Below are 25,639 nucleotides of genomic sequence, written 5' to 3' on the forward strand. Positions count from 1 at the left end.
GTCACCGCTGTGCTCTGCTTTACGGCCGGCCGGCGCTGACACAGTGCAGGGAAGCTGATGCCGGGGGACGTGACAGACATCAGAATGTGAGTATGTACTGTTTTTTTTTTGTTTTTAACATTTATAATGGTAACCAGGGTAAATATCGGGTTACAAAGCGCGGCCCTGCACTTAGTAACCCGATGTTTACCCTGGTTACAGGTGAACATATCGCTAGCTCGGCGTCACACACGCCGATCTAGCGATGACAGCGGGGTGATCAGCGACCAAAAAAAAGGTCCTGATCATTCCCCACGACCAACGATCTCCCAGCAGGGGCCTGATCGTTGGTCGCTGTCACACATAAAGATATCGTTAGCGGGATCGTTGCTACGTCACAAAAAGCGTGATGTTGCAACGATATCGTTAACGAAATCGTTATGTGTGAAGGTACCTTTAGATTCTCATGGATGGTTAAACTAGCAGGTGCTTACAGCTCCAGTCACAGACCACCCCCCCTCCCATCATTTTTCTCTGCTATGTTTTCAGCAGTGCAGTATTATTTTTTGCGATGTTCCAGTCAAATGTACAGTTCTGCTTGATGATAGGCATCAGAATACAGACCTCCACCCAATTACAAAAGTCTGGCTATGGGAGCAGCACCCCTTGATCACTAATTTACCCATTATAGGCATCCTTTAAGATGTTGACACACATGACTCATCTTAAAAGAGTTATCTCAAAAACAAACCCAGTCTTTATCCTCTTTAGTGAATACGGCCATAACAGATGGAGTCCCTCACTGTTCCATCCATCGGCCAAAAACGAGAGCTGCTCTGTAGGTAAGCTTCTGTTAGGTTGCAGACATTTAGACCCAGGGTGAATCAGTTCATGACCTCAATCGCTGATTTTTGTAAGACTATGTCTCCACGCAATGTATTTAGAACAAAGACATAATGTTCATCAGTAAATGTAAGATCTGTAATGATTTATCAAACATTTATAGGGCCGTATGAAATACCTTATTAGTGTTTTACGACCAGACTACATGTTTCTAATACAAATCATAACGTAATTGGATATCGCTCTTGTATTAAAGGAAACAAATTGATCTCACTCTCACAATCAAGGTAAGTAGAACGTTTCCGAGAGCCGCACGCAGCTGCAGACTGACCCAGATATGCTGATGTCATCACAATGAATACGGTAATTACAAAGGAAGATTTATGAAGAATGGTAGCGTTGGACGGGACCTCCAGGGTCATCGTGTCCAACCTCCTGCTCAATGCGGGATTCACTAAACCATCTCAAACAGATGTCTGTCCTGCCTCTGAAGACTTCCATTGAAGGAGAACTCACCACCTCTTATTAGACATATTAGTCCTTGCTTATTTTGATAAGTTTAGAGGGGTCATCAGGCTCCACGTTCTTCAACATCGGTAGGTGAGAAGGGCAGAAGATGTCACACCTACAGATCCATGATGTCTGCCGCTAACACATCGAACCTAGCAGATATCTGTAAACATGACATGGGAGGAGATGAGCGGCACTGTATTACCTCTTTAAGAGAATGATGTGACAGCTGACCTATCACTTTAAATTATAGAAAGTAGGCATCTATACACTGAAACAATATTTATCAACTATTTAAAAGTTCAGACCCGTGTTAAGTTAGGGGTAAGAAAAAACTGTCTTTTTATTATGTTTACTATTTAGCTGCCATATTAGATACCTACTATTTTCTTTCTAAGGGATGACCATCACATTTACAATGAAAAAATACACAACTCTCCACTGGTTGTAATTAAAAGTCTCCTATTGTTTTGTATGTACAGCTAGTATAAAGAACTAGGTGTCTCCGTGGTAACAGACTACAAACCCTGTGTAGTCAGAATCTGCATGTGTATGTTAATATTAAAATGACGGATGGAAGGCAATATTATAAAGCTAAATCAGACCACACATAAATTTGTTTTGTCATTGTTACCGTCAGACTCACGAGTCTGAGCGGACTCCTATGGTGGCTGCTGAGGTCCACGATCAGCACTGCAGTGTCGGCCATAAGTCCGTGTACATCTCCCGAAGTGTACATTACAGAATGAATGAAATGCCTTCAGACTGAAATCTTTTGCAGACCAGTATTCTGCACTCTGAATGGGTGGCCTTTGCAGGACAGAGGGAAAACAGTTCTTCTGGTTATCGACAGCTCTCCTCTAGTGTTTTTCATCTCTTGCTTTCTTTCCCAGGGTGGAAAACAATTTATCTTAGCTCAGCATCATTGGGATATTAGACAAGTGGAAGTAGAGTATAGTTATCTATTATATAAAGTATTGCATTTTAGTATATCAGCCCACTTTCGAGTCAGTGATAGTGACTGACTTGGTGGATAAAATTATTCCCAGTTTGGGGAGTCTGTAGTTTCTAGGTTTGTCCATAGAACAACAAACAACAGAAAACATATAAAAAGAAAACCATCAAATAAGCCATGACACTAATTTCAAACCTAAGATTTTATTTACACTTATAGGGAATCTGCCACTAGTTTTTTGTCACCTAATGTCAGAGCAGCATGATGTAGGCCCAGAGACCCTGATTCCAGTAATGTGTCACTTACTGGGCTGCTTGCTGCAGTTTTATTATAATTACTATTTTATCAGTAGGAGATTATCACTAGAGAACTAGTAAATCTGCTATTAAGTAGTCCTCCACATTCACGAGCTCGGTATAAACCCAGCTGCGACACTGATTTGCAGCTTTCTGCCTATGAAGAGTGTACACAAAAACTATCAGTTTCATTGGCGAGGTTATACAGGGCTCAGCATTCTGAGAACTAGTACTGCTGCAGTGAAAAAACTATCCTTAATCAAAACTGCAGCATCCAGTAAGTTATACATGGCTGGAATCAAGGTCTCCGCTCCTACATTATGCTGCTCTCAAATAGGGTAGCAAACACCTGGAGACAGATTCCCTTTACCAATTGTCACTGTGCAGAAGATATACATTATAACCACATTATGATCAAACAATCATGTTACAACCTCTAGTTATCTTGAAAGGTACATTATAATAATTATACAATCAGTGATGCCACCAGTGGGTTTTATATGGGTAGTTACAATCACTCAGGCCCTTATCAGAATGCTAGGACTAGAATACTGTATTACCAAACCAGTCATTACTGACAAAAGATGTGACTCAGAACAACGTATACTCTGACTGATGGGAGCATCGTCACACTTGACGAGGGCCAATTATAGCATGCACTTATTCCTCACATGCAGCAATCATTCTAAGCAAGAGCCCACGTACATATAGCAGACACACACACTCATTCATAAAGATTGAACCAATTGTACGTCTAGTATCCCAGGCATTTAACCCCCTACATGCCACAGTCACTATTTGCATCTAAGCAGTTAGAGACCTCACTGTATCTAACTTCTTAGATGTCTCCTTTAATAGCTCTGTTATTCTTGCTCTGTAAATCGCACCCATTAAGCCATACACTACATGTAACTGGTGTCCAATTAGCCTGTATAAATGATTAGTAGTGGCTGCTGGCAGTTCCTTTTATTATTTATAATAAAGGTTTACATGTATATACAGGTGCTTCTCACAAAATTAGAATATCATCAAAAAGTTCATTTATTTCAGTTCTTCAAAACAAAAAGTGAAACTCATATACTATATAGAGTCATTACAAACAGAGTGATCTATTTCAAGTGTTTATTTCTGTTAATGCTGATGTTTATGGCTTACAGCCAATGAAAACCCAAAAGTCATTATCTCAGTAAATTAGAATAATTAACAAAAAACACCTGCAAAGGCTTCCTAAGCATTTAAAAAGGTCCCTTAATCTGTTTCAGTAGGCTCCACAATCATGGAGAAGACTGCTGACTTGACAGATGTCCAGAAGGCCGTAATTGGCACACTCCACAAGGAGGGTAAGCCACAAAAGGTCATTGCTAAAGAAGCTGGCTGTTCACAGAGTGCTGTATCCAAGCATGTTAATGGAAAGTTGAGTGAAAGAAAAAAGTGTAGTAGAAAAAGGTGCACTAGCAACTGGGATAACCACAACCTAGGAAGGATTGTTAAGGAAAGGCAATTCAAAAATTTGGGGGAGATTCACAAGAACTGGACGCTGGAGTCATTGCTTGAAGAGCCACCACACACAGACGTACTCAGGACATGGGCTACAAGTGTCACATTCCTTGTGTCAAGCCACTCATGACCAATAGACAATGCCAGAAGCGTCTTATCTGGGCCAAGGAGAAAAAGAACTGGACTGTTGCTCAGTGGTACAAGATGTTGTTTTCAGATGAAAGTAAATTTTGCACTTCATTTGGAAATCAAGGTCCCAGAGTCTGGAGGAAGAGTGGAGAGGCCACAATCCATACTGCTTGAGGTCTAGTGTGAAGTTTCAACAATCAGTGATGCTTTGGGGAGCCATGTCATCTGCTGGTGCAGGTCCACTGTGTTTTATCAAGACCAAAGTCAGCACAGCCGTCTACCAGGAAATTTTAGAGCACTTCATGCTTCGATCTGCCGACAAGCTTTTTGGAGATGGAAAGTTCATTCTCCAGCAGGACTTGGCACCTGTCCACACTGCCAAAAGTACCAATACCTGGTGTAAAAACAACAGTATCACTGTGCTTAATTGGCCAGCAAACTCGTCTGACCTTAACCCCATAGAGAATCTATGGGGAATTGTAAAGAGGAAGATGAGACACCAGACCCAACAATGCAGACGAGCTGAAGGCTCTTATCAAAGCAACCTGGGCTTCTATAACACCTCAGCAGTGCCACAGACTGATCGCCTCCATGCCACGCCGCATTGATGCAGTAATTTATGCAAAAGGAGCCCCAACCAAGTATTGAGTACATTTACTGAACATACATTTCAGTAGGTCAACATTTCGTATTTTAAAATCATTTTTCAAGCTGGTGTTATAAAGTATTCTAATTTACTGAGATAATGACTTTTGTGTTTTCATTGGCTGTAAGCCATAATCATCAACATTAACAGAAATAAACACTTGAAATAGATCATTCCGTTTGTAATCACTATATAATAATACCTTCCCCTTACTGTTGGGGTTCCTCAAGGATCAGTCCTAGGCCCCCTCCTCTTCTCGTTGTATACTGCCCCTATTGGACAAACAATCAGTAGATTTGGTTTCCAGTACCATCTATATGCTGACGACACCCAATTATACACCTCTTCTCCTGTTGTCACGCCGACCTTTTTAGAAAACACCAGTGATTGTCTTACCGCTGTCTCTAACATCATGTCCTCCCTCTATCTGAAACTCAACCTGTCAAAAACTGAACTCCTCGTGTTCTCTCCCTCTACTAACCTACCTTTGCCTGACATTGCCATCTCCGTGTGCGGTTCCACCATTACTCCAAAGCAACATGCCCGCTGCCTTGGGGTCATCCTTGATTCTGACCTTTCATTCACCCCCCACATTCGATCACTGGCTCGCTCTTCTTACCTGCATCTCAAAAACATTTCTAGAATTCGCCCTTTTCTTACTTTCGACTCTGCAAAAACTCTTACTGTTTCACTTATTCATTCTCGTCTGGACTATTGTAACTCTCTACTAATCGGCCTCCCTCTTACCAAAATTTCCCCACTCCAATCTGTCCTGAATGCTGCTGCCAGGATCATATTCCTCACCAACCGTTACACCGATGCTTCTACCTTGTGCCAGTCATTACACTGGCTACCCATCCACTCCAGAATCCAGTACAAAACTATTACCCTCATCCACAAAGCACTCCATGGCTCTGCACCACCCTACATCTCCTCTCTGGTCTCAGTCTACCACCCTACCCGTGCCCTCCGCTCCACTAATGACCTCAGGTTAGCATCCTCAATAATCAGAACCTCCCACTCCCGTCTCCAAGACTTTACACGTGCTGCGCCGATTATTTGGAATGCACTACCTAGGTTAATACGATTAATCCCCAATCCCCACAGTTTTAAGCGTACCCTAAAAACTCACTTGTTCAGACTGGCCTACCGCCTCAATGCATTAACCTAACGATCCCTGTGTGGCCTATTTATAAAAAATAATAAAAAAAAAAAAATCAGGTTCCTCGCATTATGTTCTCATTCACTTTATGCAGTTAATAGCCCTCTGTGTCTGTACTGCTACATACTTAGGCAGTTAACTGGTTCATGCAGCTTTACATGAACACCCGAGCCTTACACTATGGCCGGTCCGAATAACTAAAGCAATTGTTACCATCCACCTCTCGTGTCTCCCCTTTTCCTATAGATTGTAGCTTGTGAGCAGGGCCCTCATTCCTCCTGGTATCTGTTTTGAACTGTATTTCTGTTATGCTGTAATGTCTATTGTCTGTACAAGTCCCCTCTATAATTTGTAAAGCGCTGCGGAATATGTTGGCGCTATATAAATAAAAATTATTATTATTATTATTATAATATATGAGTTTCACTTTTTGTATTGAAGAACTGAAATAAATTCACTTTTTGATGATATTCTAATTTTGTGGAAGCAACTAGTATATTCCATACGATCACGGTGAGCTCTTCAATAACTGGCCTAGTAGGGGAGCAGCTGCGACCTCGTACGTCACTTGTCAGTCAATTGTGTAATTGTCCTGAAGATTGGAGGCAGCTGAGTTGCGTCCCTTGACAAACTAGTGGCAGCGGTGGGATCTGCGCAATTCCTCCTGCTGTCATCTGTGACAAAGAATCGTAAAATTTAGCATTTTGCAGAACTGTCAGTACTTGATTTTTTTATGCTAAAGGGAACCTGTCACATGAAAAAATGCTATTAAGTTGCAAATATGAGGTCAATCTGCAGCTTAATAGCATTCTGAGCCTGCTCCCTGCTTGGCGTTGTCACTTAAAGGGACACTGTCACCTGGATTTGGAGGGAACAATCTTCAGCCATGGAGGCGGGGTTTGGGGGTTTTTGATTCACCCTTTCCTTACCCGCTGGCTGCATGCTGGCTGCAATATTGAATTGAAGTTCATTCTCTGTCCTCCATAGTACACGCCTGCGCAAGGCAAGATTGCACCTTGTGCAGGCATGTACTACGGAGGACAGAGAATGAACTTCAATCCATTATTGCAGCCAGCATGCAGCCAGCGGGTAAGGAAAGGGTGAATCAAAAACCCCCAAACCCCGCCTCCATGGCTGAAGATTGTTCCCTCCAAATCCAGGTGACAGTGTCCCTTTAAGAGCCCCACTGCGCCTTGAGGAAATGAACTTTATTCCTCCCGGGTGCGTTCAGCTTCCAGTCAGAGGGGCGGCTGAGCGAGCTGTCAGTCAGTGCCAGGGGCGCGGTTACAGCCGCCACTCTCTATACACAGAGCAGTGACTGAACCCGTGCCAGAGCCATCCCCGTGACTGGTAGCTGAATGCGGAGGAATAATGTTCATTTCCACTTGGCAGCGGAGCTTCAAGTATGGGCACCGGGCAGGGTCAGAACGCTATTAATCTGCAGATTAACCCCTCATCTGCGGGTTAGAAGTGTTTTTTTCACGAGAAAGGATTCCTTTAATTAAACTGTATGTAAACCCCTATTTCATTTATGACTCTACTGTGTTGTAAGAATAATAAAAAAAAAGACAATCACCTACTCATCCATGCTGCTCCTCTCTACTGAAACATGACCACTGCAGCAAATCAGGGGCCACAGACGTAACCAAGGCAGCACTGGAGGGGTGGGAGTATACTGGTACAAAAACTAGAGAAAAAATGTAGCGGAAAAAAACAGTGTTTTTTTGCACATGGAAATGGGGCCTTAGACAGTTTATTTATCCCATCATGATTAATTCATCTAGTAATTATCAATCATAGCCTTCGGATGTTCAGTATTGGGGTGTATTTCCATGCCATTTGCCATAGCCACAGTGTTTGATCCAACTTTGTATAATCTCAGCGTTTTGTTTTCCTGAAGTGGTTTTTATGTTGGCATTATTTGGCAGCTTCCTGAAGCCTTTTGCTAATTTTATTTTATGCCAGCGTTTTTGCTCACCATTTTTTCACCATTTTTGGGTGTCTTTTTATTGCTGTTTTTCTCATGTTTTTGGAAATCCATTAATCAATTGAAAAAAATGCTAGCGTCTTTTGAAGTAAAAACTTACAAAAAGACGAGCTCCCATCTCACGGAATTCTTGAGCCTTCCCAATGATTGTATTGTAAAGTGCAGAAGATATACGGTACATTATAACCAGATTATAATCATAATTCATTATGACAATTATAAGGGAGCACGATCAGAGCGGAAGATGCAAATGGACATGTTACTTCTTTTAAATGCTTGGCATATTTTAAAGTTTGAACATGTGAACAGCAAGTTGTTTTTCCATAGAAATGAATAGGAAGATTCTTTTGAATGTTTTGTAAGCGCTTTTACTGCTGGTGGGTGTTAGGAGAAAAAAATATAGTGTGAACACAATAACCACAGGGCCTAGGAGAATACAAGTGCTCAACCTTTTAATTTTTTCCATTTTCTGCGTGAAAATAATAAAAAACCATCATTTTCTGAAACTGCTTCTTCAAAGAAAAAAATGTTCAATGGGAGGCGACAGTAGTAGAAGATACAGTATAATAACTCCTTTAGCACGGTAGCACGGTGGCTCAGTGGTTAGCACTGCAACCTTGCAGTGCTGGTGTCCTGGGACCAAAACCCACTAAGGACAATATCTGCATCTGATTTCACATACACATTTCTTTTTGAAACAGCTCAGCTTTTGTGGCAGTTTTTCATCCAGTTTTTCGGGGCAAATCTAATTCGAAGTGGTTGGAAAATGTCAAAGAGGAACCCGTATGATGCCTCCTGGATTTACTTCTACCTTGTCCTTAATAAACAGACTGAAAACGAGGTGTGCGAGGGTGAAACTGCCCTTAATGGGACCCTGTCACCTGATTTTGGCGGGCCCTGTGTTCGGTCCGATGGGCGGTGTTTTCTGTTGTTTCATTCACCCCTTCCTTTCCCGCTGGCCGCACTATTTTCTTGAATGTGAGTTGGTTTCCTCCGTAGTACACGAGTGCACAAGGCAATCTTACCTTGCGCACGTGTAATATGCCTTGCCCAACTGTGGGCAAAGCCGAAAAGCATTAGTGCACATGTGCCGCTGCACTATGTCCCGGAAGTATTTTGCTGTGTTCCGGGACATAGTGCGGCGGCGTATGCGCACTAATGCTTTTTGGCTTTGCCCGCAGTTGGGCAAAGCATACTGCGCGTGCGCAAGACAATATTGCCTTGCGCACGCGTGTACTACGGAGGAAACCAACTCACATTCAAGAAAATAGTGCTGCCAGTGGGAAAGGAAGGGTTCAATGAAACAACAGAAAACACCGCCCATCGGACCGAACACAGGGCCTGCCAAAATCAGGTGACAGGTTTCCTTTAAACTTCAAGTCTAAGATTTTCTTTCCTGCTAAGCTTGTAGGTCTGGCCGATAGCTAGGACCAAATAACAAGCTAAGAAAGTCCTGGAAAGAAACGTTAGTAATTAGCAGCTCGTGCTCAATTATTCATTCTTCCCTGTGGAACAAATTAGAGTTCACCTCTCTGTACATTTTGTTCACTTTGTTTAGTTCCACCCAGAGATTTTACACGCAGTCCAATAAGGGGTTAAACAGGCTGATGTTACCTGGAACAAAGAACTAACAAATACTGGTTTTAATCACTTGTTGACCAGGAAAGGAATGACAGCACACATGGGAAGAGGCATGCAAATAACTCCATGGCAGAGGCCTGCTGTAGAGCGAGATACAGCGTCTATCGCCTGTCCGTTACCATGGTGAGGTCCATATATTTATACTAACAGCGCCGGCTGATCCTATAGAGCGTCTTCTGGGGCCGCAGAACAATATAACCAGAATCGGAGATTTATTTCTCTAGGCAATTCTCACAATACTATATTATAGCTGAGTTGTAACATTGTCCATAACAAAGCCTCGGTGCTGTACTCAGCGAGCAGATGAGAACTATTACACAATTTGACTTGATTTCCTCCATGTTGAAATATTTATACAAAAGGTTTTGGTGGTAAAAGCAAGGTGTTTTCATCAATTCCTGCTTATTATCCTCTAACGATGATATGTATGACCAGTCCCCATATAATGTGCATCCAGCGCAAGTTAGTGATATTTCTAATCTACTTACTACATATACAGTGGTTGAAATAAGCATTGAACACGTCACTAATGTTCTAAGTAAATATATTTCTAAAGGTGCTATTGACATGAAATTCTCACCAGATGTTGGTAACAACCCATCCAATCCACACAGGCAAAGAAATCAAACCAAAGTTGTCCATAAATTAAGTTACGTGTAATAATGAGAAATGACACAGGGAAAAGTATTGAACACATGAAGAACGATGCAAAAAGCCATGGAAAGTCATGACACCAGCTAACATCTATCAGTAATTAGAAAGCAATTCTACCACTTAGGGAAAAATAATATCAGCTGGTTCAACTGATGGCCTCTAAAACAGGTGTCTCATTACCAAGGTTTACCATCAGATATGACACACATTATCGTTGCATCAGGCCTCCTGAGGAGCTCGCATGGGCGAAACGCGTAGAGGCGCGCTATGTATTAAGGGTGTATAGGGAACCACCACTGACACACTGGGAGATGAGTATCTATTTATATATCCCATATATTTTGGCATTTATGCAAGGTGATCTTTTGGTATCAGGACCAGATTGGTCTTTTGCAGGGGATCTAAACTAATGACGTGTTATACTTGTCCTGTATTACACTTAATGACATATGTATCTAATCAGAAGTGTACATTATCCTGGTCTGCTTCCATTTATGTGCTATCTACAGGCGAGTCTGTGACCCTTGCTCAATTTTTTTTGGGACACTTATCAAAGTGATACCTAGATCACTGAGGCTGATACATGAGTGATCCCCTATAGGGCGGTGTTATTTGTTTCCCTCATTTATATACGCCTATGTGTTCATACAATGTTTTTATTCTTGGGGTTCTAGATTTTCCCTAGCATAGGCAGTCCTCTGTTTAGTGCTAGAGGATCCTTTAGCCTGTGGGTAGAGGTGCTCACTAGCGGCGGTAGGATTTATCAGGGCCAATAGGGATAGCTGTCGTGGAGCGGGGGCGCCACAACGCTCCCCCCTAGGGTGCCAACCTCCGCAGCTAGGCAGGGGCATATCTAGGTGCCATAGCTAGGGCTGTCTAGTCTTTTTCCCCATTAGTATTTTTTTGTTGTTTTGAGCACCTTTTTGTTTGGTTTTTTTGTGTTGGTTTTCTTTTGTACACGGCAGTTTGCCTTGGTTTTAATAATAAAGTATATTTATTTTAAACGTTAGGGCATTTTCTATATGGCTTATACCTTTTCCCTACTAAACGTATTTGCTATTAGAAGTTCATTACCAAGGTGCCACACAAGAAATATTTAAGATGGGTATAACCAGTGAGCTGTTTCAAGACCTTCGCAACCTTATTGTTGCAAAACATATTGATGGCATTTGTTACAGAAAAATTTCTAAACTACTGAAGTTTCCAGTGTGCACTGTTTGGGCCATAATTCGGAAGTGGAAACAACAGAATTTCACCATAAATTGGCCATGACCATGTGCTCCCACCAAGATTTCAAAGAGGAGTGAAAAAAATGATCAGAAGAGTTGTGGAAGAGCCAAGGACAGCCTGTGGAGAGCTAGAGAAAGACCCGGAATCAGCAGATACAATTGTTTGAAGTGACATACTTGATAAAAATTAGATGATGAAGATGAAATGAGGGTGGATATTTCAGCAAGACAATGAGCTCAAACACATAGACACTAGCGTTCCCGGGGTTGTTATGACACGTGCGTCATGCACCCAGTAAGCGCTGCCGTCACTGTCCCCGCTTTTGGACATATACGGTACATAATCAAGAGGAAGTGAGAACTGTGGCTGAGAGCTCACTTCCGTTTGATTATTCATACGTCCGAAGGTGGGGACAGTGACGCAAGCGTTGATTGGGAACAAGACTCACGTGTCATAACAACTGCATGGGAGGCCCCAGAACTCAAGTGCCGACACCGGTTGAACGGCGCCGGCATGGCATGGGAGGGGAGTATAAGTATTTTTATTTTCACAGAGGCAAACATTCAGATCGAGAAGTGGTTTTCCTAGTAGTGGACAACCAATTTAATCTGCAACTCTGTGACTGTCATTTCCTAAGATGGCAATACTCCCTAACAGAGTAAACAGTGCTCAGTTATTTAGTGGATTGTCTATGCAATGGACAAGACAGGTTTTTAGGACACTCTTTGTAACCTGTTCTATTACAATCAGATACACTACTAGAATTCCCTAATAAGACATGTTTTTTATAAAGCAAATAACTTCTATGTTAAATAAATGTATGATTATCAAGGGCAAAGACATAAGGCGGGGACCACATTGTAAACATTAACATGGGGCCACTTTCTGGAGCTGGAGAACATCACCACACTCTCACAACCACAGGAGGCCCTCCATCTACTCTCTATTATCCTAGTTGGGCTTGTAGAGGGGATCACTGCACATGTCCCAATGACTCATTATAATAAGGAATGCAGACAACCTAGGCTTGTGGTTACTTTTACTTAAAATGCAACTTAACTTTTATTCCTGTAACCGTAGACTTTGTACTATGCTTTTTATAAAGTATCCCTAGATAACCTTCAGAAATCACAGGGTTGGCATGTATTACTGGGAGTGCTTTTTTGCTTTATGTGTTTTTTTTCTCCTGCGATTTTGCAAACCAATACAGTCACAAAATTATCTCTGCTCTCCCTGCACTGCCCAGTTTTTCTTCGTCAAGTTAAGTTTGACTCCTGGAGACCATATGCATAGTGTTTCTTCAGTATGTCTGGCTTGTGTTCACATCTTAATTATTAAGTATCCAATAAAATTCCATCTGTAAAACGAATGTCTGTTAATTGAGATAAATATGTCTAATGAAGAATGGTAAATTTACCTGGAATTTACCTGGAATCTCAAAACACCATAATGGAGGGATAACCAATTATGATACTCTAGGCTGCTTTTACTAGACACTAAGTTGTCATGGAGCATAGTAAATGGTTAGTATTTAATTCCTCAATAGTTACAACTCCAGTAAAAAGTCTATTTTATATAGTATTCCTTGGAATTTACTTTTGCAACTTCCTGTATGGTCTTCTGAAACCAGTATTATATTGTAAGTATACTACTGTATAACAAATAATGTAACATAAAAAATGGTAAAAAATAACATCTCCAGTAGAAAGCAGATTCCAATCTTCATTTTTTCATCAAAGGTAATATTTAGACCCCTTGACTGTACTGTAAAATCTGATCTGACATGAGTAAACCAAAGGCTTTTACAAGGAAATTTTTCTATTTTTTTAAGTAAAAAAACTACTCAATCTAAGCCTTGAACCATGTAAAATGGCTACCGCCAGCCAAAGAATGAGCAAAACATTTTGTCGGCTGATACTTTATGCAGTCTAAGGCCAGGAACATACTTGCGAGTTCAGTGCGAGAAACTAGTGTGAGTCTCTTGCATCAAGTCCTGGCACTGCCGCCGGCACTTAGGACCGCAGCATGCGGCTGCAAAGAAATACATGAAGCCGCAAACTCTGGTCTCTAGTGCGAGGACTTGATGCGAGAGATTCGCCCGAGTTTCTCGCATTGAACTCGTGTGACCCCGGCCTAAAAGAATATCTGTTGGTAGCACATCAGCTTGTGTAAATCGGGGATGAGCTGCCAACAATATGCAAACTGCATGGGTACTGAGCGACTGTCTAAACTACTGTTTGTCTCCATACAATTTGCAATGTCGGCCCTCAAACAAATCAACACTTGGTATGAGCTGTACTATGGTAAGAGTTCTGTCCTTTACCGGAAAAATTTTGTTTTGGTACAAACATGGCACTCATTTGGTCCAGATGTTTTTTGGTTAGCAGGAGATTGTATAGTAGATACAATTTGTTCACAAGCCGTGTCCTGGCACCACAAGCTTTGTGATCTGTTCAGTTGGTGTTGGTGCTACACATAAAAGAAATCAACTTAAGGCCTCATTCAAACAGCCAATTTTTGCGTGAGTGTGATCCGTGGTTTCCACAGAGAACCCTCGTACCTGTGATAGTCTATTAACACTCACATGTTCGATTTTTTTCTTTGGAATGAGTGATCTGCTGAAAATATTGGAGACATGTTCAGTTTTAATTCGAGGGTCCGATCAACATCAGCAATGCAAGTCAGCGGGGCCACGAAAAAAATCAGACTGCCCACGGATGACATCCCAGTGCGGTCCTATTTTCACGGACTCTCAGAATGGAGAATGTGGACAATTTTTGTTTTAATTTCTCCACATACAAAAAAAAATCAGATGACACTCCTACCACACTCTGATCAAACTAAGATCAGTGTCTGATCAGAATAATACGTTCGATTTTCTTTTCAAGGAATAAAATGGACATCTGAATGAGGCCGAAAAGAGGTCACATAGAAGTAGCAAGTGGGCTTACACAATTTAATCACAATGTGTAATAAGAACCTCATGCTTATTTGTATAAATATTTCTTAGCAGAAATAGATGGATGTACTAAATTTTGATGTGCAATTAGTTTTTGCCCCACAATTGTGAAGTGGATGTTCCTGTTAGTAACAAAGACCGTTATTCTCACCTTTGATCAAGTACTTGTGTTTCAAGTTCATAAGCTGATCATATTTTTACATAGTTTATCTACCATGTACTTGTATTAAAAAAAAACAGACATAAAAAACTTTGCCTGATGTTTAGAATAATTGCCAAGATGAATGCAAGTCCTGTCAGCAATGATTTAGTATCTGGACACATACAGGTCCTTCTCAAAAAATTAGCATATAGTGTTAAATTTCATTATTTACCATAATGTAATGATTACAATTAAACTTTCATATATTATAGATTCATTATCCACCAACTGAAATTTGTCAGGTCTTTTATTGTTTTAATACTGATGATTTTGGCATACAACTCCTCATAACCCAAAAAACCTGTCTCAATAAATTAGCATATCAAGAAAAGGTTCTCTAAACGACCTATTACCCTAATCTTCTGAATCAACTAATTAACTCTAAACACATGCAAAAGATACCTGAGGCTTTTATAAACTCCCTGCCTGGTTCATTACTCAAAACCCCCATCATGGGTAAGACTAGCGACCTGACAGATGTCAAGAAGGCCATCATTGACACCCTCAAGCAAGAGGGTAAGACCCAGAAAGAAATTTCTCAACAAATAGGCTGTTCCCAGAGTGCTGTATCAAGGCACCTCAATGGTAAGTCTGTTGGAAGGAAACAATGTGGCAGAAAACGCTGTACAACGAGAAGAGGAGACCGGACCCTGAGGAAGATTGTGGAGAAGGACCAATTCCAGACCTTGGGGAACCTGAGGAAGCAGTGGACTGAGTCTGGTGTGGAAACATCCAGAGCCACCGTGCACAGGCGTGTGCAGGAAATGAGCTACAGGTGCCGCATTCCCCAGGTAAAGCCACTTTTGAGCTACAGAGAAGCAGCACTGGACTGTTGCTAAGTGGTCCCAAGTACTTTTTTCTGATGAAAGCAAATTTTGCATGTCATTCGGAAATCAAGGTGCCAGAGTCTGGAGGAAGACTGGGGAGAAGGAAATGCCAAAATGCCTGAAGTCCAGTGTCAAGTACCCACAGTCAGTGATGGTGTGGGGTGCCATGTCAGCTGCTGGTGTTGGTCCACTGTGTTTCATCAAGGGCAGGGTCAATGCAGCTAGCTATCAGGACATTTTGGAGCACTTCATGCTTCCATCGGCTGAAATGCTTTATGGAGATGAAGATTTCATTTTTCAGCACGACCTGGCACCTGCTCACAGTGCCAAAACCACTGGTAAATGGTTTACTGACCATGGTATTACTGTGCTCAATTGGCCTGCCAACTCTCCTGACCTGAACCCCATAGAGAATCTGTGGGATATTGTGAAGAGAAAGTTGAGAGACGCAAGACCCAACACTCTGGATGAGCTTAAGGCCGCTATTGAAGCATCCTGGGCCTCCATAACATCTCAGCAGTGTCACAGGCTGATTACCTCCATGCCACGCCGCATTGAAGCAGTCATTTCTGCCAAAGGATTCCCGACCAAGTATTGAGTGCATAACTGAACATTATTATTTGATGGTTTTTTTGTTTGTTATTAAAAAACACTTTTATTTGATTGGATGGGTGAAATATGCTAATTTATTGAGACAGGTTTTTTGGGTTATCAGGAGTTGTATGCCAAAATCATCAGTATTAAAACAATAAAAGACCTGACAAATTTCAGTTGGTGGATAATGAATCTATAATATATGAAAGTTTAATTGTAATCATTACATTATGGTAAATAATGAAATTTAACACTATATGCTAATTTTTTGAGAAGGACCTGTATACTCTTAATTAGTATGCAATCCTTCAGTAACGCTGATGGAAATAGGGGAATAAAATCTGATGTATTAATGTGTATCGTCTCGATAGCATCCAAAAAAGTTAACTTAATGCCTTGCATTAAAAATTTATCAGAATCCAGTGATTAAAGAATGTTCATGAGAGAATGTAATTTTATCAGCAATCCAAATGAGGCGTTGCTATGCTTTCAAAATATTTGCAGGTTGTCATGCATTCAATCTTCTACTTGTGGACTTGAAAGACAAGCCTACTGAGAAACACACAAAGAAAACACTTTGCAAGCATCTTTGGAAAGCTCAGCACATTGCAAAAAGTCGATGGTCACACTAATATGTGATCCAGAGCAATTCCTGCTTCCAGCATGGACTTTCATTTGAAGATGAAGTGCACATGAGAAATTACTAAAAAAATGCATAATAAGATGTAGCCCATGTGCCCTGTAAATAAAAACGAACTAAAAGCATAGATGATCTGCTGGGCATTTTAATCCTTTTCCCGTTTGTCTTGTGCTTTTGTTTTTTTCTTCACTTTTTTATAAAAATCTGAACTTTTTTATTTGAAGTTGACATAGCCACGAGGGTGTGTTTTTAGATCTTAATGCTGAGATCTCCATCTGTGCATGCGCAGCCCCTGGCAACCATTTTCCCTGAGTTCACTACATAGGAAACCATGGAACTGCGGGGGCTCTGGACTTTCACAAAATGTCGGCAGAGCCCCCCGATGCACCGGACACCACACGCAGCGGAGCGCCTCACATCCGGACACCCCCTGCGGCCTGCAGCAATGCTCCACTCTTTCTTCCTCCAGCCGTGACCCTGGGACCCTGGTCCACCTGAGTCGGTAAGGTATATCCGCATTGTAAGACGCACCCCCATTTTCCCCCAAGTATGGGTGAAAAAAGTGTGTCTCTTAATCAGAAAAATACGGTATATATCACATAGGAAACCCCGAGACTGCTGTATATACATCACATAGGAGACACCAAGACTGCTGCATAGGAGACCCCGAGACTGCTGTATATACATCACGTAGGAGACACCAAGACTGCTGTATATACATCACACAGAAAACATCCAGACTATTGTATATACATAACGTAGGAGACACCAAGACTGTTGTATATATATCGCATATGCAACATTGTGGCTGGAGTATATACATCACATAGGGTACACTGGGGCTGAAGTATATACATCAGAGGAGGAGACATGGGGCTAGGGCACATACATCACAGAAAGAAACATGGTGCTGTGGCATATGCATCACAGGAAGAGACATAGGACTGCGGCATATACATTACAGGAAGAAACATGGAGCTGCGGCATATACAACACAGGAGTAGACATGGGGGTGCGGTATATACATCACAGGAGGAGAAATTAGGTTGTGCTATATACATCACAGGAGCACAAATGGGGTTGCGCTATATACATCACAGCAGGAGACAGGGAGCTGTGGTATATACATCACAGGAGTAGACATGGGGGTGCGGTATATACACCACAGGAGTAGACATAGGGTTGCGGTATATACATCACAGGAGGAGGCATGGGGGTGCAGTATATACATCACAGAAGGACAAATGGGGTTGCGCTATATACATCACAGGAGGAGACATGGGGCTGCGGTATATACAGTACATCACAGGAGCAGACATGGGGCTGTGGTATATACTGTACATCACAGGAGGAGACATGGGGCTGCAGTATATACATCACAGGAGGAGACATGGGGCTGCGGTATATACATCACAGAAGGAGACATGGGGCTGCAGTATATACATCACAGGAGGAGACATGGGGCTGCAGTATATACATCACAGGAGGAGACATGGGGCTGCGGTATATACAGTACATCACAGGAGCAGACATGGGGCTGTGGTATATACTGTACATCACAGGAGGAGACATGGGGCTGCAGTATATACATCACAGGAGGAGACATGGGGCTGCGGTATATACATCACAGGAGGAGACATGGGGCTGCAGTATATACATCACAGGAGGAGACATGGGGCTGCAGTACATACATCACAGGAGGAGACGTGGGGTTGCGCTATATACATCACAGGAGGAGGCATGGGGCTGAGGTATATACTGTACATCACAGGAGGAGACATGGGGCTGCAGTAAATACATCACAGGAGGAGACATGGGGCTGCGGTATACACATCACAGGAGGAGACATGGGGCTGCAGTATATACATCACAGGAGGAGACATGGGGCTGCAGTATATACATCACAGGAGGAGACGTGGGGTAGCGCTATATACATCACAGGAGGAGGCATGGGGCTGAGGTATATACTGTACATCACAGGAGGAGACGTGGGGTAGCGCTATATACATCACAGGAGGAGACATGGGGCTGCAGTATATACATCACAGGAGGAGACATGGGGCTGCAGTATATACATCACAGGAGGGGACATAGGGCTGCAGTATATACATCACAGGAGGAGGCATGGGGCTGCGGTATATACATCACAGGAGGAGACATGGGGCTGCGGTATATACATCACAGGAGGAGATATGGGGCTGCGGTATATACATCACAGGAGGAGACATGGGGCTGCAGTTCATGCATCACAGGAGGAGATGCTGAAGCTGAGGCTGCAATCTTCTGTGGTTAGGAGAGCATTGCAATCTAACTCCACTATGTGCTCATGCCCGCAGTGAAAAAACAAATTATAGGGCCACAGGCCGTCAACAGGCAGCTGGGGGCCTAAGCACTGCGGTTTGCCCGGCAGCCAAAGAAAATGTAATTGCGGGCCGTTTACAGCCCCCAGGCCTGAGGTCCCCACCTCTGTTCTAAGGCATTACTAACAGAAAGTCCAAAGAAACAACTGCTTTATGAAAAATACTTTGACATCATCACTTCTAACAACTTCCAGGAACATCTACGTGCTTATTTATGAATGGTATTTGCAGCTCTTGCACAAGTTGAGCTTCCTAATGTAGGGTTAGTCGCCCCTTTAAGACATGTGATTGATATGTCAGTATTGTGGCTTCCTGTAATAGGAGAAGGCTCTAAGCAGTCCTACTCCCGACTGTGTGAAAAGGGTTAAGTGACAAAGTGTATCTGAAACATTCCCTAAGTAACCGTTGCAGACCTTTGTCAATGTCATCTGCTCTTCCTTTCACAAGCAACGGATATCTGTGAGTCAGCTGCACCATGTCATTAAGGGGGTCGTCCCGCTCTTGTCACAACTAGAGGAGCTGTTGTGCTAAATTGTCATATGAGGTGTTTGTTTAGGAACAGAAAGCCAAGCTGCTTACATGGAAATATCCTTGTGCTGTTGCATTTCTTTAGTTACATTATGGAAATCCGTTCTTACTGTTTCCAACTGTTGCTGTAAATCTAGAGAAAAGAAAACCGTTATAATTAATGGGTTGTGTTCTATAATTAAACAATCAGATTACAAACTGCTTTTAACTTCGAGAGAAAAAAAAAAGAGAACAAAAAACTGACTGTTTGTTCTGATGTCTGAACAGTAGGCAGGAAGTGTTAGCAGTGATAGCCAAGGGTTTACGCCAACGTAAGCAGCACCTGCCGGGAGCCAAGATATTCTGTCTGGCATGTCAAGAGGCGAGCCCCATATCTACTGGAACAATGTGTTGCCTCGTTCTATGCTAATAACATACGGCAGGCAGAATAATGATGTCCTGGGCTAAATTTAGTATTTTCACAGAAAGTTTTGTTTTCACAATAGACCAATTTTTCTTTATTGTACACATACATATTGCTTTGATATCACACCTTAGATTCCGGCTAGTGATTACATTAACAATAATCATAATTTAATTTATTATTCTCTTTGATTATTGCCATCATGATACTTGCTTGCTTGTTTGCCTGTGTTTACCTGAGCAACGTGCCTGGCACGTGATGGGCACTAAGGAGAAAAACAGGAGTTGTGCCAGTAACATCTCTGATATAGTGCACCTGTCCCGTCTGCTTACAGCATATCAAAGCGTGCATCATTAAAGGGAACACAGCACATTACCATTCAATGCCCTGCCCTTTTACAACCACTATATATATATTTGTCATGGATACACGCACATATACAGAGAAAGGAAGAGCTGTTGGAAGCTCTCAAGGCCATCTGAGCCACCAGATGTTATTTCAAAATGGTTTAACCATAAAAATAACAAACAGACTCGCAAATATAATTTGTACAAAAAACTGTAATCAAGGCAATATTGCTGTAATAAGTAAAACCATGTGGAGTCTCTTTACCATTTAGGCCTGGAGGCACTGTAATGGGCACGGCTGTGGAGTCAGTAGACCAAAATTTAGACTTCTAAATTTCTGCCCACTCGGATTCTGACACCAACTTTTCATATGCATTCAAGTACATAGAAGCTGACTTGTAGAACCCAGGAGCAGCCATTAAACAGCACATTGAGCTGTGCTGTTTCGGCCCCTTACACTGTTTACATCCAACCATCGCTGGTACTGGTAGCAGTTGACAGGTGGGGGTGCCTGGTATAAAATGCCCCTGGATCGGATAATGATGAACTACCCTGAGGATATATCTCATCATTATCAAGGTAGTAGACAACCTCTTTAACTATGGAGCTACAGCTGCTGTACACATCAAAATATTGTGTTGCATACAATCTTGTGGACTGCAGCAGTCACACAATAGTTATAATCAATGAATAGTCCCACAAACCATCTCCATATAGCCCATGCCTAATTGACAAATGGGTGTAACATTTGTTTGTCCTTACACATAATGTCAGTGATGACCAGAAAGTGACATGTTGTAGGTAAACAGGCTTTTCACAGGGGTGGACGTGGTAAAACACACTTGTTCACATATTTCAAAGAGGAAAATTACAATACAAAGCCTTGAGAAGAAATGATACAAAAAGGATATTTTATGGGAAATGCAATAATTTGCTATAACGGACATTCCAAGGGAACTGACAGATCCTTTCTAAAGTTACCATGTCACAGGATTCACTCTGCTCTGAATCACAAGAAAGCCTGTCCCCACTTCATGCTCAGGTTGAATGAAATTGCTGAACCTTTATTTGCTGCTATTCTGCAATATAAGTCAGGGGGGCCATATTGTATGTGGACTGATGGGGTCTAAACAGCAGGTCTGTTTTTCCAGCCCAGGCTTACCCTTCACGGGGTATAGCCTGTAGCTCTATATCACCAATCTATCACTAGCTGCCATAATATAACAGCAAGAGTCATATGAGGAAACTACGGCATCACGGCATACAGCAGCAGGGGAACCGTATCAGAGAGGATGAAAGAATCAAGATGTCCAACAACTGGTAGAGGAACATCTCTACCTGCATAATTTAGTGACATACAGGTGCTTCACACAAAATTAGAATATCATGAAATTTAATTCAGTTTTTCAATACAAAAAGTGACACTCATATATTACATAGAGTCATTACAAACAGAGTGATCTATTTCCAGTGCTTATTTCTGTTAATATTGATGATTATGGCTTACAGCCAATGAAAACCCAAAAGTCATTATCTCAGTAAATTAGAATAATTAACAAAAAAGCCTGCAAAGGCTTCATAAGTGTTTAAAAAGGTCCCTTAGTCTGTTTCATAGGCTCCACAATCATGGGGAAGACTGCTGAGTTGACAGACGTCCAGAAGGTAGTCACTGACACACTCCACAAGGAGGGTAAGTCACAAAAGTTAATTATTAAAGAAGCTGGCTGTTCACAGAGTGCTGTATCCAAGCATATTAATGGAAAGTTGAGTGGAAGGAAAAAGTGTGGTAGAAAAAGGTGCACAAGCAACCGAGATAACCCAGCCTTGAAAGGATTATTAAGAAAAGGTCTTTCAAAAATGTGGGGGCGATTAACAAAGAGTGGACTGCTGCTGGAGACATTGCTTCAAGAGCCAGCAAACACAGACATATCCAGGACATGGGCTACAAGCGTCTTACCTGAGTCAAGGAGAAAAAGAACTGGACTGTTGCTCAGTGATCCAAGGTGTTGTTTTCAGATTAAAGGAAATTTTGCATTTCATTTGGAAATCAAGGACCCAGAGTCTGGTGAAGAGTGGAGAGGTCACAATCCAAGCTGCTTGAGGTCTAATGTGAAGTTTCCACAATCAGTGATGGTTTGGGGAGCCATAACATCTGCTGGTGTAGGTCCACTGTGTTTTATCAAGACCAAAGTCAGCGCAGCCATTTACCAGGAATATTTATAGCACTTCATGCTTCCCTCTGCTGACAAGCTTTTTGGAGATGGGAATTTCATTCTCCAGCAGGACATGGAACATGTCCACACTGCCAAAAGTACTAACACCTGGTTTAAAAACCACAGTATCACTGTGCTTGATTGGCCAGCAAACTCGCCTGACCATAACCCCATTGAGAATCTATGGGGTATTGTCAAGAGGAAGATGACAGACACCAGACCCAACAATGCAGATGAGCTGAAGGCTGCTATGAAAGCAACCTGGGCTTCCATAACACCTCAGCAGTGCACAGGCTGATCGCATCCATGCCACACCATATTGATTTTGTAATTGATGCAAAAGGAGCCCCAAACAAGTATTGAGTGCATTTACTGAACATACATTTCAGTAGGCCAACATTTCAGATTTTAAAACCATTTTTCAAGCTAGTGTTATTAAGTATTATAATTTTCTGAGATAATGACTTTTGGGTTTTGATTAGCTGTAAGCCATAATGATCAACATTAACAGAAATAAACACTTGAAATAGATCACCCTGTTTGTAATGACTATAAATTATATGAGTTTCACTTTTTGTATTGAAGAACTGAAATAAATTAACTTTGATGATATTCTAATTTTGTGAGAAGTATCTGTATACTGTATGACATCAATTATATTCAACTTCTTGGTAACTAATAAAAACATGAAATAACGAAACAGTAAAAGACTGAGGGAGCATGTGCAGGGTTCATATCCTGCGCAGACCACTGGCTGTGGGGAGAGTCACTGAGCATGTGTGTCCATTTCACTCACTTCATTTGCTCTACAGTTTGAATAACGGATAGTGCCATACGGGAATGGACCCTTTCCTTTAAAGTTATCGACCTTTAAAGGGGTGTTCCCATCGCAAATATCCTATCCCAATATGTAGTAGGTGTAATAATAATAATATTTGCAAATATCTTGAATTAAAAATGCAGTATAGTTCTTCTGAATCGCTATGTCTTTCCTCATGGGCAGGGCATTGCAGGAACTTAGGTATCCATGGGTACGACCACTGATATAGTAACAGTTAGTTAGCTAACTACTAGTGGTCGTAACCATGGATACCTAAGGTCCTGCAATGCCTGTACATGAGGAAAGAGACATAACGAATGTTAAAAACTATACTACATTTGTAATTGGGGGTATTTGCTAATATTATTATTACACCTACTACATATTGGGGTTGTTACGTGTTACGGAACCAATGAGCACCCAGAATATGTTGTGCAGTTATATGTATGTATAATAGGCTCCATGTGAGATGCATGTCCCTAATGCATCAGCCCACAGGCTGCGCCCCTGGGCAGAGGGGACACGATATTCCCCTTTTGTATTACAGGAAATTAGTTCCCAATTACAGCAGCGCAGCCAAGCCCCTCACTGATCTGACCCGTAAGAACCAACCACGCCAGGTAACGGACCCCAGAGTGTGAGGAAGCCTTCCGCCAACTAAAGGACGCCCTCACCAATACCCCTGTATTGGCTGCACCAGATCCAACTAAACGTTTCCTTGTTCACACAGACGCTTCTATGTTTGGATTGGGGGCAGTACTGAGCCAAGTCGGGCCGGACGGCCAAGAACACCCGGTAGCTTACCTGAGTCGGAAACAACTGCCCCGTGAAGTAAGCTATGCGGCCATCGAGAAGGAGTGCCTGACGGTAGTATGGGCACTCAAAAAGTTGCAACAATATTTGTATGGACGGCAGTTTTCCCTCCTAATGGACCATAATCCCCTAGTCTGGCTTGATCGGGTCTCCGGAGACAACGCCAGATTGCTGCGGTGGAGTTTAGCCCTCCAACCTCTGGACTTCACCATCCACTACAGACTCGGCAAACAAAACGGTAACGCCGATGGACTAAATCGACAAACGGAACTTGTACCAACCCCATAAACTTCGGTCATCCCCAAACCAATCCGTTAAGGATCAGACTGTGTATGCCGATCGCGTCGCTGAAAAGGGGAGCCGTGTTACGTGTTACGGAACCACTCAGCACCCAGAATATGTTGTGCAGTTATATGTATGTATAATAGGTTCCACGTGAGATGCATGTCCCTAATGCATCAGCCCACAGGCTGCGCCCCTGGGCAGAGGGGACACGATATTCCCCTTTTGTCTGCCCCCCACCTTTGTAATTCCCACAGTAAATATCGTCAGGCTCCGGCCACCTGCGGCTATTGTAATGTATGTCTGGCCTGCCGCTTTTCTATTGGCCTGCCCTCTGTATCTGTGTGATATATTCTTTGTCCTGTGAGTAAAGTGTTGTCAGACTGGAAATACGTTGAGAAGCAGTGATCTTTTATATGCGCCCATGTAACCAAGCAATTCCAGCCAGCGCCCTTCATTCAGACTCCAGCCAAAGCAGAGTGGACCTCCTGAAACACAGGGTGGTACTGAAAGAGGTACCCCAGCTTGGTAGACCCCGTTACAGGGGTGGTATCTTGGAGATGGGAATACCTCTTTAAGTCAGGGTCATGTCACAAGTGTCCTTGCTGTAGATATCAATATGATATATTTTTCTACTACTATTCAATATTCCGGAATAATTGATAATCTGTTACTTATCAGTTTCCATGAATGGCATTCACTTTTAATATGCAGGTACAAACAGACAATCTGTGGGTGTCGGGTGGTCATGTATCTATTAGGCTGGTACAGAAATCTTACAGTAGCCCGGTATTCCTTGCAGATGTCTTCTTTATTCCTTGAAGCATTATGGATTGATCAGGGTTTATACTTGTCCTTTCACTCCACACATCATTATCAGACCATAGAATTGACTACATTATTCTGATTTGATGTTTTCAATATACTAAGATGACTGCACCAATAAAGAATGTAAGGATTAAAGCACATATCTTCAAAGATTTACCTTATGTCCCCCCTATAAGCATATTTCATTTTATCCACACGCTCAGAAATCTACCAATTTCTTTCTTCCTTACAGATATATATTTGATATACGCGGCTGCTGCTTCTGGGCACATCACAATACATTCCAGTTAAAAG

At 42.1% G+C, this 25,639-nt stretch overlaps 1 protein-coding gene across 2 annotated transcripts in view; it reads right to left on the reverse strand.

The window, feature by feature from the left end:
* LEKR1 (leucine, glutamate and lysine rich 1) overlaps window positions 1–25,639 on the reverse strand; it is a 315,794-nt gene that overhangs the window by 69,763 nt on the left and 220,392 nt on the right. For both annotated transcript variants that reach the window (XM_069727447.1, XM_069727448.1), the window contains exon 7: window positions 19,691–19,772. In XM_069727447.1, coding sequence (XP_069583548.1) covers window positions 19,691–19,772 — 82 coding nt within the window. The remainder of the gene's footprint in view (window positions 1–19,690; window positions 19,773–25,639) is intronic.

Source organism: Ranitomeya imitator, chromosome 5 (genome assembly GCF_032444005.1).
Source record: "Ranitomeya imitator isolate aRanImi1 chromosome 5, aRanImi1.pri, whole genome shotgun sequence".
Classification (NCBI taxonomy): Eukaryota; Metazoa; Chordata; class Amphibia; order Anura; family Dendrobatidae; genus Ranitomeya; species Ranitomeya imitator.